Source organism: Furipterus horrens, unplaced genomic scaffold, assembly GCF_987537825.1.
Source record: "Furipterus horrens unplaced genomic scaffold, mFurHor1.1.pri manual_scaffold_11, whole genome shotgun sequence".
Lineage (NCBI taxonomy): Eukaryota > Metazoa > Chordata > Mammalia > Chiroptera > Furipteridae > Furipterus > Furipterus horrens.
The window spans coordinates 64,574,788-64,592,390 of record NW_028327181.1 but is presented as its reverse complement, the minus strand read 5'-3'; the positions used below and the strand labels follow the sequence as shown (position 1 = coordinate 64,592,390).

General features: G+C 39.9%; 1 protein-coding gene across 3 annotated transcripts in view; it reads left to right on the top strand.

Annotated features, from left to right (window-relative positions):
- The window catches only part of AP2B1 (adaptor related protein complex 2 subunit beta 1), a 111,493-nt gene that overhangs the window by 44,730 nt on the left and 49,160 nt on the right, over window positions 1-17,603 (top strand). For all 3 annotated transcript variants that reach the window (XM_090292826.1, XM_090292827.1, XM_090292825.1), the window contains exons 10-13: window positions 3,999-4,114; window positions 6,080-6,245; window positions 8,045-8,143; window positions 9,518-9,777. In XM_090292826.1, the coding sequence (XP_090148952.1) occupies window positions 3,999-4,114; window positions 6,080-6,245; window positions 8,045-8,143; window positions 9,518-9,777 (641 nt within the window). The remainder of the gene's footprint in view (window positions 1-3,998; window positions 4,115-6,079; window positions 6,246-8,044; window positions 8,144-9,517; window positions 9,778-17,603) is intronic.

Here is a 17,603-nt window from a genome sequence, read left to right as displayed (position 1 = left end):
GGAAAGAGTGGCCGAGCCCAGTTTTGGGGGCAGGAGAGGCGATGATCGCCTGTTTTTAACTAACCCATCTGAGAGATGAGGGGCAAAACTAGCGCAGGTATTGTAGTTGACTTTCTGCGTAGATTGTACACTGAGCTGCTACTTTCTTTCAGAACATCTTATCCTTTTTTAATGTGTAGCTGCTTTCAAAGTTATGACAAATGGCAAAAAATTAATTTTAGTTCTTAGCTAAGAGAACAGGGACTATCTGAAAGTTCAAGGTGTCTTTAAGAGTTGTAGTTGTATTTTTATCATGACTAAAAATATAGGTGTTTCGGTGTTACTGTAAGAATTCTTAGGTGAAAAGAATATATAATTTTGTTATATTAAGTTGGTTAGGTTAAAGATTAGCAGTAAACCATTGTGTCAATAAATAGCACTGAAGAAGCAATTTTATAACACTCATTTTCAGTTACTTTTTCCTATTTTTTTTAACAGAATACTTTTCCCCCCTTTATTGAGGTACCGTTGACAAATTAAAATTGTATACACTTATAGTATATACCTGTTTCTTTAAGAAGGAGATAAACAAGCCTTGGCCTTTTTTAGTTTTCTAAATAAAATCAAGTGATGTTATTTGTTTGAGAGAGATTAAGGCAATAAGTTCCAGGAATTCTTCACTTCCTATTTTTCTGTTCTGTGGTGTTTACTATTTCAGATTTCTATAGGTCCAGAATAGGTACTGTCCTTACTGTTGTGGCTCAGTTGGTTGGGCATCATCCCGCAAAGCAAAGGGTCACTGGTTCTGTCCCTGGTCAGGACACATGCTTGTGTTGCTTCTTGGCAACCAATCAATGTTTCTCTCTCACATCGATGTTTCTCTCCTTCTCTTTCTCCCTTCCTTCCCCCCTCTCTCTAAAAATAAATAAATAAAATCTTTAAAAAATGTATATAGATTTGTGTCTCATCCCTTAATTTAAAAGCAAACAAAAATTATATTTTTCTTCTTAGGAAAGCTGTTTGTATTTACTACATAAAATCATAAAATATGAAATGTTAAATGAAAATAGAACACTCTGCTTTCTTATGCCTCCATTCTATCCCCCCAGAGATGATGGAAACATGATTTTAAATCTTTGTTTATATAGTCCTCCATACACGGTGTATTTTTTACAAAAATGAGATCATTGTATGAATGCTATTTATGTTTGTTTTATAATCTGCTTTTTTCCCACTTACCATACATGGATATTTATCCATGTTACTGATAATATTTTTTATCATTTTTAGTAGTTTATAGACATAATTTGTGATTGCCTCAGGGTCCTTGTAGCCAAATCTTTGATCTCTAGTTGAGGTGAACTATTTTTTCATGATGCGTTTGAAATTGCTTGTTCATGTCCTATGCATCTTTTTCCTGTGGGTTATCTTTCCCATATTGATTTTTTTAAGTCTTTTATAATTAAAGGTATTAACCCTTTTTTTTTTTCCTTCATTTCATTAGCAGTTATTTTTCCAATTTGTTTTCCTTTTATTTCATTTGGCTTATTAATACACAGTAGTTTATGTTTTCTTAAAGTTCTGTTTTTTTTCTTGATGGTATATTTAGTAGCATACCCAGAAAATTGTGCTTCACCTCAAAGTTACGTAAAATTCACCATTATTTTCTACTTGTATGACAATGATTTTGTTTTTACATTTAAAGATGTTTGTAATCAATAATTAAAATAATTGCAAATGATTTTTGTGAAAGACATGAATGTGGAAATCAAATACCAGAGCAAATCATTTTGTCTTTACTGTTATGAAATGTTGTCTTTATCATATACTAAATTTTGTATCTGTGTACGTGTTCTTCGTTTCTGGCCTTTTGTGTGTGTTTACTCTTGCTCCTCTACTGTACTGCTTTATTGATAGCCTTTTTTTCCTTTTCTTTAAATCAGTGATGGTTGCGATGACAAGTTAACTTTATGGCAACCTATACTTACATGCTATAATTTATCACAACTTATATATTTAATTATTTTTCCCTATTTTGGTGTTGCAATAGCAGCACAGGACTTACTAGCTGAAAATGAATAAAACATAAAAATACATAAAAGATGGCAGAATTTATTTTATTTTATGGTGCAACAGAAACATATATGACCTCATATAAATATTCCCACGATGGAATTTTGTTTTCATTCAATTGGTTGGAATGGTTTAAATTATTATAATACTTTTAAAAGATTTTATTAAAGAAAATTTGAGGCATACAGTAAAGTAAAATTGATTAATGGACTCTCATGAACGTATCATCCATCTTGAACAAATATGAACATGTTCCTGTTTTATCTTTTCCTTCTTTCTCCTCCTTTAAAAGGGGGTGGGCCCTGACCAGGTGGTTCAGTTGGTTGGAGCGTCATCGCAAGTACCAAAAGGTGGTTCAGTCGATGCGTTTACAGGAGGCAACTGACTGATATTTCTCTCTCCCTGCCTTCCTCCCTCCTTCCCTCCCTCCCTCTCTTCCTCCCTTCCTCTCTCCCCCCCCAAAAATAAAAATCAATAAATATATTATTGGGCGAAGATTTTTAAAAATGTTAAGGAAATGGAGTGCAATTATATTTTAATGGGAATCCCAGATGTGATCTTATTGGGGTAGTCCAACAAGTATATCTAATAGATAAAATCCTTTACAGAAAAATATTGTCGCAATACTATTACCACACTCAAAAACTAATAGTAATTCTTAATTTCATGCTCAGTCCATGTTTAATTTCCCCTAATTATGTCTAAATCTCTTTATGGTTGGCTTGTTCAAATAAAAATCTAAACAAGATCCACACATTGCTTTTGGTTAATATATCTTATATCTTATTTAATTTGATACCCTTTTTGAAGGGACTGCAGTGTCAAGTGTGGTTGTATTGTAGTGTTGCTTATCTCAGTCCTCCATCCCCTTCCCATAATTAAATCTAGAGGCTTGGTAATATTCATGTTTTGTGTTTTTGGCAAGAATACCTCTTGGGTGTTGCTGTGTACTTTCTATTGCATCTTACCAGTAGGCATGTACTGCAGTGACCCATCATTCCAGTATTACAGTGCATTACAATATATGATAAATCAGTCCTTGATTTTTATTTTATTTTTATTATTATTTTTTGAATCCTCAGTCGAGGATATGTTTATTGATTTGAGAAGAGTGAGTGACAGAGAGAGAAAGAGAAACATTGATTGATTGCCTCCTGTACGCCCCAAATCCACAACCTAGGCATGTGCCTTTACCAGGAATTGAACCTACAACCATTTGGGTATACGGGATGACACTCCAACCAACCGAGCCACCTGGCCAGGGAGTCCTTGATTTTTAGAATCTCCTCTAGAGCCCTTCTCCTTTTAAAAAATTATGACAGAGATTCAGTACATTAATTTTGTCTCTTGTATTCTTCCATATTCCTTTCATCGATGAAAGCTTACTAGATTAAATTCTATTTTATAGATGAACTATAGGCTGTGGAATATTGCAGTTTATCTAAGGTCATAGACTTTGTTATATAACCCAAAAGATAGCAATTTTTTCTTAGAATTTTTTGAGTCACAGAAAACTTTGAAACTACAATGAAAGCTGTGGACTCTCTCCCTGGAAAATATGCTTGTATGCACATATGAAATTTGGCGATTTCATTTCAAGAGGTTTAAAGTCGCCTTCTGGTCTCCACTCACTCATGAACTCCAGATAAAGACCTCCTCTCTTGCCTTATTCTTCCCATTTTTATTCTCCTAGCTATACAAGATGATTTGTTCCATATGAATGAACACTCACCTGTCAGTATATGTTTATAGTGAGTAAAATATGGGGTACATCTAGAACTTTGTATATCTCTAGTAGCCTCTTGTGTAACTTGCTTAAATTAAGTGCTTGATTTTTCAGTCTAGTTTAGTTGATGTACCTGTATGTTTCAGAATTTTTTATATATTGAGGTTTTGTGTTATTGGATAGATCATCTGACTTTCATTTATTATGTTCCTCTTCGCAGCAATCTGCAGAACGTTGTGTAAGTACATTGCTTGATCTCATCCAGACCAAAGTAAATTATGTGGTCCAAGAGGCGATTGTTGTCATCAGGGACATCTTCCGCAAGTACCCCAACAAGTATGTCCAAATACTTCTAACCCTCTTCCTCAGATCATTTAGGAAACATTTAAGTAAGGCATTTTGAAATTGGCTAGATACAAATTATTCTTTGTAACATAACTAGTCATCATAATAGGATACTTTATTAAAAATCAGAAACACATCAGGTTGTTAACACAGGGACTAAAGCCTTATTTTCCACCCTGCTTTATTTTATTCTCACCCGAGGATACATTGATTTTAGAGAGGGGGGAGATTGGGAAAGAGAAAGATCCATGTGATAAAGAAACATTGATCAGTTGCCTCCCATATGCACCCTGATTGGGAATTGAACCCACAGCCTTTTGGTGTATGGGACAGCGCGCCCACTAGCTGAGCTGCCCAGGGCCAGGGTTGCTTTATTGCTTTTAGAAGACTTGAAACTCTCTGAATATACACTGTTGAATGGCATATATTGACGTTAACCAGATTCTTCGCTAGTGAAGTTACTATTAAATAGGAGACCTATATATTCCAGGTTGTCCAGGTATAATCCCAGTTTATGCCTGTTACCAGGGATCATTAATGACTGTGCCCCTTTTTACTCTCAGAAATGTCTCAGTTTGGATGATAAATTTTCTGACCACCCTATCGTAAAGACCAGGAAGGTGATAACTGCATGATTCACTTTGTATATTACTTAGTACTTTGTAGAAAATCATAGAACAGATAACAGCAAATTATCAGTGTCTCAGATCTTTTCTGATGTGATGTAGCTGCTCCCATGTATGTAGCTACAAAATCTGCTTTTTCACTCCACATGTTTTTCACATTAAGGCCTCTTAGTTTATGAAGGAAAAATACTTAGATTTGGTTTTGAAAACAATCACTTAAGGAATCTGAAATAGCAAAATAAGAGTAGGTCTTGTAAGCGTACTAAATCTTATTTTGCCTTAAAGTTATAGAGATACCTTGTGCCAAAGCTTCTGGTTAGTTATTAATGACAGTGTGAAATGAAGTGACTTGCAGTCAGCTTAGTGGTAGACTCAAAATTAGAAGAAATATTTTAGCAAAGTAGTGGTTTATTAAGCATTTTATATACACACACGCACACATATTTCAAATTTCAGAAATGGTATTTTGGGAAAACAACCATATACGTACTTTAATCACCCTCCAGAAAAGAGGAGTGTTGGGTTTCTAAACTTCTTGATTAAGGGTGGAGATGTATATCATAATATGATTAGTCAAGAAATGTGTTCATTTCTGGTTCTAGTAAATTTAAGAAAGAATTATCAAAAACCTGATTTCATCAGTGGAAGTAGGGCAAACAGTTAAGTGTATTATTTATTTGTCTACATCTAATTAATTGCGTAATGTCATTTTGATGTTTACAACTACGTTAGCGAAGGAGATGGATTCAACAGGGTAAAGTGAAAGAGCTATAGACCTGTAAAATTAAAAACAAGTATTTGAATTTCTTGTTTCCTTGGAGAAACAAATCATTAGTACGAGTGGTGCCTTGGGAGGAAAGAACATAAAGATCTCTACAAAAAGGAGAGATGTGGATTAAGGGACAAAATTACTGTTTTTAGTCCAGATGCTGTTGTTGTCTTAACTCTATTTTCCTAAAAGTGGAGTGGGATTTGTTCCTCTACCATGAAGGCAAAATAGATTAATAGGTAGGAAAATTCTCTGATCATGTCCCAGAAAGATTGTTAGAAATATCAGGCAGTGGTATTATCTTACACCACAGGTTAATTTTTCCTTATGAAAAGAATATTTGATGAGCTTTTATATACATGTTTAAGGTTTAGTTATTAAACATAATTGAAGGGAAATTTAAGACATATATCGTCTTCTGGTTTAAAGCCTGTACATTCCCTTGACGAAAAAGCCTCTGTATTTTGGGGTACCTTGTCTCTGATTTTACCTTTAACTTTTTTTATTAAATACTGTTCTCAGTTTTGCCCTCATTAACTGTAGTCCATTTTGTTATATCAGGTATGAAAGTATCATTGCTACTCTGTGTGAGAACTTAGACTCGCTGGATGAGCCAGATGCTCGAGCAGCGATGATTTGGATTGTGGGAGAATATGCTGAAAGAATTGACAATGCAGATGAGTTACTAGAGAGCTTCCTGGAGGGTTTTCATGATGAAAGCACTCAGGTAAGTTTTCATCTATATCCTATGTCATAGATCTTTTAGGGAAGATTTTAGGGAAAATAAAGGTTTAGCAGTTTTCACATGATTGATATATATGAGGTCTGTCCAGAAAGTATCCAGCCATGTGCTATGAAAAACAGACATTTATTGAACAAGATACACAAAACATTGTACATAGGACAATGATGCCTCAGTCCCCTTCCAAGTAGGCATCTTGTGACCGCATGCAGTTTTCCCAGTTGCCATCAGCTGCCCAGTCGTATTTTTCTGAATCTCACTGAAGGTCTGAAATCTCTTCCTTTCCAAAGGTGATTTTAGTTTTGGGAAAAGCCAGAAGTTGCAGGGCGCCAAATCTGGGCTGTAGCAGGGCTGAGTCACCTAGGTGATTTCCTGTTTCACCAGAAAGCTCTGCATGAGACGTGATGCATGAGCGAGCACATTGTCTGATGAAGCCGCCACTACCAGTTGCCCACAGCTGCGGCCTTCTGAACCATCCGAATAGTTTCCACAGAGGAAGTTCAAGCTTAATGCAAAACCTGATGCAGATTCGTTACTGTACTCTCTGTCTTTTTGAATGTGACAGCCACATAGTACATACGCTCACGCAGTGGCATCTGCTGCCCCCATTGACTAGTACAGTGGAGTCATCATTGTTCATGCATGTGCATTCCAGTCCATTCTCCTTGGCTGCCAGGTTACATTGATATCGTGCAAACTGTGCTCGTCATATTAACAGTGTTCGGACTTTTTCTGGACAGACCTTGTATATTTCATTTTTCTCCTGAAAGGGATGAGCTTTTTCATTTGTGCTGATTTTTGGTGGAGTAAACATACCAGTGGCTCTCAAATTTTAGTGAGCCTCAGAAACACCTGGAAAGCTTGTTAAAGCACAGGTTGATGGACCCCACCCTTAGGTTTCTGACTCGGTAGGTCTGAGATGGGCCCAAGCATTTCCATTTCTTACAAGGTTTAGGGTGATGCTGCTGCTGCTCCTGCTCCTGTAGAACCACACTGACAACTACTGGCTTAGAGCAGTAGTTAGCACTTTTTCATTTTCTGTCATCCAAAGATGATTACCCACTCCTGTTAGTAATAGTTAATGGCTTATTATAGCAGGTGTTTTCACCTGGAACTGGGGTGAGGGCTGGCATGTGCAGTTTGAAAAGATTCTCTGTGGATGGTTAGACTCCTTCCTATCTTCCTCTCTCCTCTACAGAAATTGACAGATCTGACCTTAGAACTACAGGCCCAAAGAAGCAGATAAATTATTAAACCCTTTTTCCTTATCATTTGTACTCACTACAAATTAAAGTTCATCTGTGTAATCCACCATTGTAATTTTAGTAGGCCTTTACAAGGAACACATATAAGCCAGTAGCTTTCTGGTTTAGCACCCCACTCTTAATTGGCTGTGATCTGGCATAATTCTTCTGTCTCTGCTCTTGCCTCAGTAAGACAGATGATTCCTTAGTTCCCCTAAACTTGCAGCTCTTGGTAGAAGTAAATAATAATGGACTTGGTCAAGAACCATTTTTATTGTCATCACATTAGAAATACAGGTAATTATCTAGGCCAGAAACAAAAAAGCAATCTTTGATGCTTTGATGGGAATAGGAGGCTAGTGAATTTTCAGTTGATGGTGCCTTTGACTGCTATTGTTATTGGCTCAATTTTCATCTTTGTCTCTTAATCAAAATCAGAAAGGACCTATAGTAAGTCATAGTTGGGGAAATGCTATTTTGGAAATGATGGTATGGATAATGAAAGCCTTTCATTTTATCTATTAAATTATGTTCGCTTAGGTACAGCTCACTCTGCTTACTGCCATAGTGAAGCTGTTTCTCAAGAAACCATCAGAAACACAGGAGCTGGTACAGCAGGTCTTGAGTTTGGCAACACAGGTAAGGAATCTGTATGGGTTTGAATCTATTCATGAGTGCAAATTAAAGAATATATGACTAAGAAAAAACATTTAGTCAAAACCATCCAGATCATTGCTGGTATTGAGCTGAATGAGATCTGTCTTAAGTGGCTAAATCATGAACCAGTTCATCTCTGTACTTACAAACTCATGTGGAAGCCTAGTTTAAAGAAAATATTTTTGTATGTGTGTTTTAATACAGAAATTGAAACAGGGACTTACTTTAGCTTTTAATAACATGATACCACTGGAACAACTTGTGCATAAATAAATGCCACCGTATAGATTTATTCTGAGTGGTAGATACCAGGATATTTATTGACACTTTGTAATGATCACAAACATAGCTCGATGGATAGATAGAGAGGGAGGGAGGTAGGTAGACAGGTAGACAGACAGACAGACCAAGAGGCAACAGTCTAAATGTCCATCAGTAGGGCACCAGTAAATGATGATGATTGCTACATATACAGTGGAAAGCTACAGCTGTATGTGCCAATATGGAAAGCAACTTGCAGAGCAGTGTAATGTGAAACTAAATTTACATAAAATAAATGTGTGTGTGGGAGCTGTCTGGAAAGATAAATAACACCCTGTTAACATGGCTATTTGGGGAATTGGGAGTTATGGTGGGGAAGGGCTGGATGATTGTGGAAGAGACTTAATTACACACTTTTAAATTGTGATGTGGCATTGATAAAACATTTTTAGCAATGAGCATGTAAAATTATCTTTAAAACCACCACAGGAAAACAAGACCACTAAGTTTAAGTGTGACCCCTTTTGAAAGAACTTGGTAATGTGCTCTCTGTATTGGTTTTTGTATTATTTAGATAATAGTGATATCTCATACTATATTGTAATAATACCCTGTGAGCTCATTAAAATCAGGCACTGTTGGTTGTTATTTATTTCCAGGGGCCTAGCTAGTGTCTCCATAGGAGATATTTAATAAATATTTGAATGAAGAAAGAAGGTATGGGGGAAATATATGTAAGATGTATGTTATGAATAATCCAGCCAATATTTATAGCAGTTAAAAAATATTTTTATGTCCCAAAGCCATTTCATCAGTTAATTTTTATTATATTAAACTTTATTTTCCTTTTCCTGACTCCCTTTTGAATTTGAGTTTTAAGACTAATCCATCTTAATTTATGTTTAAATTCTTGGAAAAATAGAAATTATAGAATTATGACTGTATTAAAACTATATTGAGTCTAAGTTGGGTCTTAACAGCAAACTGTGCATAAAGCACTATAGCATTGCCTTGATAATAAATAAACCCAGCAGTTTGGGTTTCTGTATTGAGAAAAGTTTCATTTAAATCTTCTTGCTTTGGTCTTTTCATTAGGATTCTGATAATCCTGACCTTCGAGACAGGGGCTATATTTATTGGCGGCTTCTCTCAACGGACCCTGTCACAGCCAAAGAAGTAGTCTTGTCTGAGAAGCCACTGATCTCTGAAGAGACAGATCTTATTGAGCCAACTCTGCTGGATGAGCTAATCTGCCACATCGGTTCTTTGGCTTCTGTGTACCACAAGCCTCCCAATGCTTTTGTGGAGGGAAGTCATGGAATCCATCGTAAACACTTGCCAATACATCACGGAAGGTAAGCAGGTGAACTAGATTTGAGTAAGAAGTGATTTTTTGCTGAGAGAGAGTTGGCCTTCCTTGTGCTTTTATACTTAGCAGGTTTGCAAAATGGATAGCAAACCTATTGTACTGTCCCTGGAGCTCCATCTGAATACCAGTGACCACACATGCACACTGTGTGTTCTAATCTGGGAATTGATAATATTATGGATTAGAAAATTGTGGTGAAGATCTTCTGAATTGATAAAGTTTGAAAGTTGCTTAAGTCTCCAGTAAGATGAGGCTAGAAATCTTCCCAGAGTTGAAACCCTAGAAAACAGCCTACATGAACATTTAGCTGTCTTTCTCCTTTACTGTAACTTTAGCTGAAGCTTACAGAGAATGATGGCAGATACTGTGTCTCTTACGCAGTAAAGCTGTTATTGAAATAATATTTGCAGGGTTGTTTCATAAAAGAAGCCTAGGTTCTATGTAGGCACAGTTTTCAGTTACCTGTACCTTTTTTACTAAATTTCATCATGAATCAGCTCTCAGGTAACATGGAACTCTTGCTTTTTAGCTGTCTTACAATTTTAATTTGGAAGGTTCAATAACTAATAAGCTCTTTTAATAATGGGTATCTTGTAATCATTTCAGAATCTCCTTCCTTTATTAATTATAATAAGCCTTAAATCTAAGTAGAATTTGATCCCAGACTGTTAAGAGTAATTGTACTTCCATTAATGAGTGTTTCATACCATTGTCTAATACATGATGTCTGTCCAGAGGTATTCAGCCACATAATATGAAAGATAGAGGCATTTATTGAAGAATATACAAGAAACATTGTAACAGGGCAATGGCGCCTTAGTCCCTTTCAAAATAGGCATCTTGGGACCTCACACAGTTCTAATTGCCATCAGCTGCCCAGTCGTATTTTTCTGAATCTCATTGATGGTCTGAAATCTCTTCCCTTTCAAAGGTGATTTTAGTTTTGGAAAAGCCAGAAGTTGCAGGGCGCCCAATCTGGGCTGTAGGGGGGCTGAGTCACCTGGGTGATTTCCTGTTTCCCGAACAAACACTGCATGAGACGTGATGCGTGAGTGGACACGTTGTCGTGGTGAAGCTGCCAATCACCAGTCTCCCACGGCTGCGGCCTTCTGAACCATCCGAACAGTTCCCACAGAGGAATGGTCAAGCTTAATGCAAAACTTGATGCAGATTCGTTGGTCTACTCTCTCAGTCTTTTTGAATGTGACGGCCACACAGTACATGTGCTCACTCAACAGCATCTGCCGTCCCCACTGACTAGTACAGAGAAGTCATCATTGATCACACATGTGCATTCCAGGCCAGTCTCCTTGGCTGCCAGGTTACAGTGATGTCACACAAACTGTTCTCGTTATATTAATGATGGCTGGACTTCTTCTGGACGGACCTCCTCATATATTGCTGTTTAAGTGGTCCCTGAGTAGCCAGAATGTAGGGTTTACTGCTTTACAAATTAGTGTAGTCAACGTTTTCAGCTCCATTTAAACAAACTGTGGGTACAGATAAGAAAAGGGTAATCCCCAAGAAAATGATTATTAATCTTTCTTTAGTTTTTAATTGAGTTGAATCTTTGGTTTTAGGGCAGGTGCTGTGATTTTTACCCAAAGGAGACTGTGGCTTCATAAGGATAAGGCCTTGTAATATTTAACATTCTCTAGGTATGACCATTGGATTTCTAAGTAATCTCATAGTCTGTGCTTCAGGTTTTGATAATAGATATGGACTTTCTGTTGTAATTTACTGCTGTAACAATATTTATATGTCATTTAAATTAACTTTCTCCTGATAACTTTTGACCCTCAAATGGAAGGGGAAAGTGAAACAAATCAAGAAACAAAAACAGCCCTTTCTAGAACACAGGGAAAGACCCTTCACAATTCCTTATATGAATCCTTTTTGGATAACCTCCTTTTGTCCATTTGTGCTTGTTTTGTATTTTTAAGGGAAACACAAATGCAGAAATAAATTTTCTTTAAATAGGGATGATATATTACTGCAAATGGCATGTCTGCAATAGTACTGACATTACCTGGCTCTCTTCTGCAGGTTCAGGTTCAGTAAGATGCCACTGATGTGCAGTACAGTAACACTCAAACCTGCTCTGTCTCTTCTAGAGGTTTAAAAATGTTGATTTCACTAGGTCTTTTTAAATCACTTGGGGAAGGAAAAAGTGCTTGTCATTTGTGTATTGATTTCTGTACTTCTCAGCTGCTCTGTGGGGCCGAGATGGTAAGTAGTAGTCTAACTTAGAAAAGTCTCACCTTTTGAAAATTTTGCTGTGATGACAGTTAGTTCTCAATGGGAACCGTTTTCGTGTTAATTTTCTTGTGTTTTCCATTTAGAAAGAATGCATACTAATGACTTACCATATTCTTAACTTGTAGAATCTTTAGAATCATGTTCTTCTTTTCATCTACCTCACTTTATCTTCTCATAATACTCTTCCCTTTCTATTCTAGTGAAGGAAAATGTGTGCATTGTTAGGTATTCTGCCTTCTCTTTAGTGGTACTGATGTGTTCTGTCACATTTCCTAAATGGCTCATGTCATAAGATGGTAGAGTTCGTATGCAGAGAAATACCGTTTATGGCAGTTTTATGTATTTCTCAACAGGAGTGTATGAAATTGCTTCCCCTTTTGACTTTTTTATTAATTTTTGGCTATATTTGCACCACTGCCGCCGCCCCCTATTTAGATAACTTTGCCTCTTGGCTTTTTTGACACTTTTCCTCATAAATTACCTTTCTTAGATTGTTTTTCTCTCTTTAATCTTTGCTGTTCTATGTTCGTTCTCTTCTCTGATCATTAATCTTGGATGTATCACAGGGTTCATTCTGAACCTTCTCTTCTGTGCTTCTCTGTGTATTCCCCTTAGGGAACTTGCCTACTAAACACAGCTACGCTGAGATGTTACAAGGCTTTACAGTTTCCACCATGTTTTTATTTGATCCTCATGAAAACAGAACTCTTTGTTTTGGTGGCTTTGCCACTTGCACAAGATCATACAATTGGTAATTAGTGAAGCCAACATTTAATCTTTCTTATTCTAGACCCCTGCTCATACTGTGTTACTCTGCTGATTTCACCTGAGGTATGTGTATGAATTTCTTCCCAAGTTTACTTCTCTAATTCTGACTGCCGGTCCTTTGTCTTCAGCTGCCTGTTGGACGTCTTTTTTTATTTAAAACTTAAGAGAATTGAAAACAGCGTATTATTTTTCTCATCATTCCTTCAGATTCCTCTACAGTTATAAAGCATATCACTAGGCTTTTGCTTCTTAATTTTTGTTTATTCTCTGAGTTTGATTCTGCATCCTTCTTCATCCTCTATTTTCAGGTATTGTCAGCTATCATAAAAAACTACCTAGGTTTTTTTAAGAAAATATTTGTTTACTAATGGAATTTTTACAGTGCTTTTTCCTCTTTTTTTCAAATTCTATTACATAAATCTTAGAAGACATGCCAAGTAGAATGGTGTAACAAACTCAACTTCAACAGTTATCACTGTTTTGCCAATTATATTTTATTTACCAATCCCACAATTTGGGGGGAGAGTTGGAGTATTTAAGATCCCAGACCTCATATCATTTCACTGCGAAATACTTTTTTTTAATCCTCACCGAGGACATTTTTTTCATTGCTTTTTGACAGAGACATCTATGTGAGAAAAATCAACTGGTTGCCTCTTGTAGGCTCCCTGATTGGGAATTGAAACAACAATCTTTCAGTGTATGGGACAACACTCCAACCACTGAGCCACACCAGCCAGGGACAGAAATACTTTAAATGGTATCTGTAATAGATAAGGAAGGACTTTAAAATTAAAAATCACAATGTATTAATCAAGCCTAACAAAATTAGATTTTAATAATTTCTTAATGATAATTAATAATTTCTTAATATTCAGTAAGCTGTCCGAACTACTTTTAGATTTTCTCAATTGCTATTCTCTATTGTCTTTTAAATCTAAGATTGGTTTTACTTTTTTTTCTTAAGTCTTTGGAAGTATTCACAGTGAAACTATTTGGGCCTGGAATTTTATCTGGGATTCCCACTCCCCCACCCCCTGCTTTTTAAATTGATATTTATAATGTTAGTATTAATAGTACACTAATATTTAGTGTATAGCTCAATAAATTTTTACATTTGTATACACTTATATAACCACTACCCTGATTAGATAAAGGTTATTTCCAGCACCCTAGAAGATTCCTCATGTGCCTTTGCTGTTAATACCCATCTCCAGCGATAACCACTATTTTGACTAGGTTAGTTTTGCTTATTCTTGAAAATTGTAGAAATGGAACCACACAGTTACTCTTCTGTGTCTGGCTTCTTTCATGCAATGTAATTTTTGTGAGACTAATCTATGGTGTGCTATCAGTTGTGTGTTTCTATTTATTGATATATAGTATCCCATTGCCCGAATATGCTACAATTTATATCTTTATGTACTTCTGAGTTCTTTCCAGTTTGGGGCTCGTCGTCGTCGGCAGCCGTCCGTCTCGAGAGACGATGGCGTAGCTTCTTGAGAGTCTATCTGCACCGCCGAGAATGGCTGTGCAGTCCAATTCGGGAGTGACAATCCCTGCCGCACTTGGTACAGGTGAAGGCAGATGGCCGTTGTTGCTGCTGTTGACGCTGCTTCCGCCTCAATCTTTTCTGGACCGCCTCCTCGTTGCGCGCAGCCTCCGCACGTGACGTACCTTGCCTGACCGCGAGCCTCCAGGCTAGGCGGTCGTCTGCTTGAACTTCCCATGTGTTGAGATTGATGGAGCATTGTGTCATGTCCTTTTTGCAGATGTCTTTGAACCGCAGTTTTGGGCGCCCTGTCATCCTCTTGCCTTCTGCTAGCTCGCCGTAGAGGAGGTCTTTGGGGATACGGCCTGCATCCATTCTTTTGACATGGCCGAGCCACCTGAGGCGTCTCTCGCTAAGAACTGCATGCAAACTGCTCATATTGGCTCGCTTCAGCACCTCGGTGTTGGGGACCTTATCCTGCCAGGCGACATGCAGGACGCGTCGCAGGCACCTCATGTGGAAGCTGTTGAGTTTCCTTTCGTGCCTTGCGTAGGTGGTCCACGTCTCGCTGCCATAGAGGAGAGTGCTGAGTACGCAGGCTTGGTAGATGCGCAGTCTGGTTTTCTCAGTGAGGCTGGAATTGTTCCACGCTCGCCGGTTCAGTCTGGCCATAACTGTGGCTGCCCTGGCGATTCTCCGGTTGACCTCCAAGTCGACTGACAGAGAGCTCGAGATGGTGGACCCGAGGTAAGTGAAGTCGTTGACAACCTCCAGGGTGTATCCGTCGATGGTGATGCATGGGGGAGTCCCCGTGCCTTGAGCCATAACATTCGTCTTCGTCAGGCTGATGGCTAGTCCGAACTCCTTGCATGCGTGGGAAAGGCAAGTGACTAGCTGCTGGAGTCCCCCTTTGGAGTGTGATGTCAAAGCTGCGTCGTCGGCGAAGAGCATCTCACGGATGAGCACCTCTTTGACTTTGTTCTTGGCTCGTAGACGGGCCAGGTTGTAGAGCTTGCCATCGGATCTGGTGTGAATGAAGACACCCTCGCTACAGTCCTTAAAGGCGTATTGGAGGAGCATGGAGAAGAAGATTCCGAACAGCGTAGGCGCGAGGACGCAGCCCTGCTTTACTCCGCTGCTGACTGGGAAGGCCTCAGAGGTTGCGCCGTTGTAGGACACCGTGCTGTGCATGTTGTCGTGAAAGGACATGACCACAGCAAGCAGATGTGGTGGACAGCCAATCTTCCGTAGCAAGCTGAAGAGTCCGCTTCGACTGACCAGATCAAACGCCTTCGTGAGGTCAATAAAGGCGAGGTAGAGTGGTTTATGCTGCTCGTGACACTTCTCCTGCAGCTGGCGTAGGGAGAAGATCATGTCCACTGTTGATCGGCCAGCTCTGAAGCCACACTGGGACTCTGGGTAGACGCGGGAAGCAAGGGTCTGCAGGCGGGCAAGAGCGACCCGGGCGAATACTTTGCCGACGACGCTGAGGAGAGAGATGCCCCGGTAGTTGTTGCAGTCGCTGCGGTCTCCTTTGTTCTTGTACATGGTGATAATGTTGGCGTCTCTCATATCCTGGGGGATGTAACCCTCCTTCCAGCAGAGACAGAGTAGATGGTGGAGCGGCTGTAGCAGGACTGGTTTCCCGCTCTTTAGGATTTCTGGAGGGATTCCGTCGCTTCCTGGTGCTTTCCCGCAAGCGAGGCGGTCGATGGCTTTGCCGAGCTCTGCCGCAGTAGGTGGGGTGTCTAGCTCCTCCATGACTGGTAGGTCTGGGATGGCTTTAAGAGCAGTGTCTGTTACGGTGTTCTTCGTTGCGTACAGCTCGAGGTAGTGCTCGGTCCACCGCCGCATTTGCTGTTCCTGGTCAGTGATGACCTCACCTGTCTTGGACTTAAGGGGGGCGATCTTGGAGGGGATTGGGCCTGTTGCCTTCTTGATACCCTCATACATTCCTCGTGCGTTGCCTATATCGGCGGCTTCCTGAATGCTTCTGCACAGGTTTAGCCAATAGGTGTTGGCACAGTGGCGGGCGGTCTTCTGGACTTTGTTCCTGGCAGCCCGTAGAGCTTGAAGTGTACTGGGAGTGGGCGTGACCTTGTAAGCCAGTAGGGCCTTCCTCTTAGCCTCAATCACGGGTTCCATTTCTTCCCAGTGAGCCTCGTACCAGTCAGCGTTCTTCCGCTCTTTCTTCCCGTAAGCAATAATGGCGGAGTTGTATATGGCGTCGCGGAGACGTGGCCAATTGGATTCGATAATGTCATCTGCCGCCACTCCCTCGCCGAGTGCATCTTCCATCTTGTTGATGAATTGCTGGGTCTTAACTGGGTTGCTGGCACAACTGGTGTTGATGCGTGGGCGACCCTTCATCTTGGAGTGGTGCAACCTCTTCGGCATTATGCGCACCTTGCTTACCACGAGGGCATGGTCCGTGTCGCAGTCTGCACTGTGGTAGCTGCGGGTGAGGAGGGTGCTGCCAATATCCGTTCTTCTGGTGATGACGAGGTCAAGCTGGTGCCAATGGCGGGAGCGGGGGTGCCTCCATGACACCTGGTGGATCTCTTTGCACTTGAAGAATGTGTTTGTCACGCACAGGCCGTGGTGACACAAAAGCTCAAGCAGTCGCTGACCATTCTCATTGATCTTTCCTCTCCCAAAGTTTCCAAGGCAGGTGGGCCAGGCCATGTGGTCGGCTCCTACTCTTGCGTTGAAGTCTCCAAGGAGATAGAGAGCGTTACTTCTGGGAATCTTGGATAACGCTTCGTCCAGTGCATGGTAGAACTGTTCTTTCTCTTCGGTGGTGGCGCAGAGGGTTGGGGCATACGCGCTAAGAATGCTGACTGGGCCGAAAGTTGTTGACAATCGGAGGGTAAGTAATCTCTCTGTGCCTCCTGTGGGTGGCTCTATGGAGTTAACAAGCGTGTTCTTCACAGCGAACCCAACACCGTGCTGTCTTGGTTGGTCCGGAGACTTCCCTTGCCAGTAGAAGGTGTAGTTGGTTTCTCTGATAGTTCCGTTGTCGGCCAACCGGGTCTCCTGTAGAGCCGCAATGTCGATGTTTAGTCGTGCCAGTTCCCTATCGATGACAGCGGTTTTCCTGGCACCCTTGATCCACAGAAGGTCTGCAGTAAGTCCGGGGCACATGGTCCTGATGTTCCAGCTAGCGAGGCGAAGAGCCGGAGGCTTCTTTCTTATTGTTTGCTTGGAATTAACTGGTGCGGGTGTTTTGTGGCCCACTTTTCGAGAGGCGCCTCTCTGATCCCCACGCACCCAGTGGGGCAGGCGAGCCATGG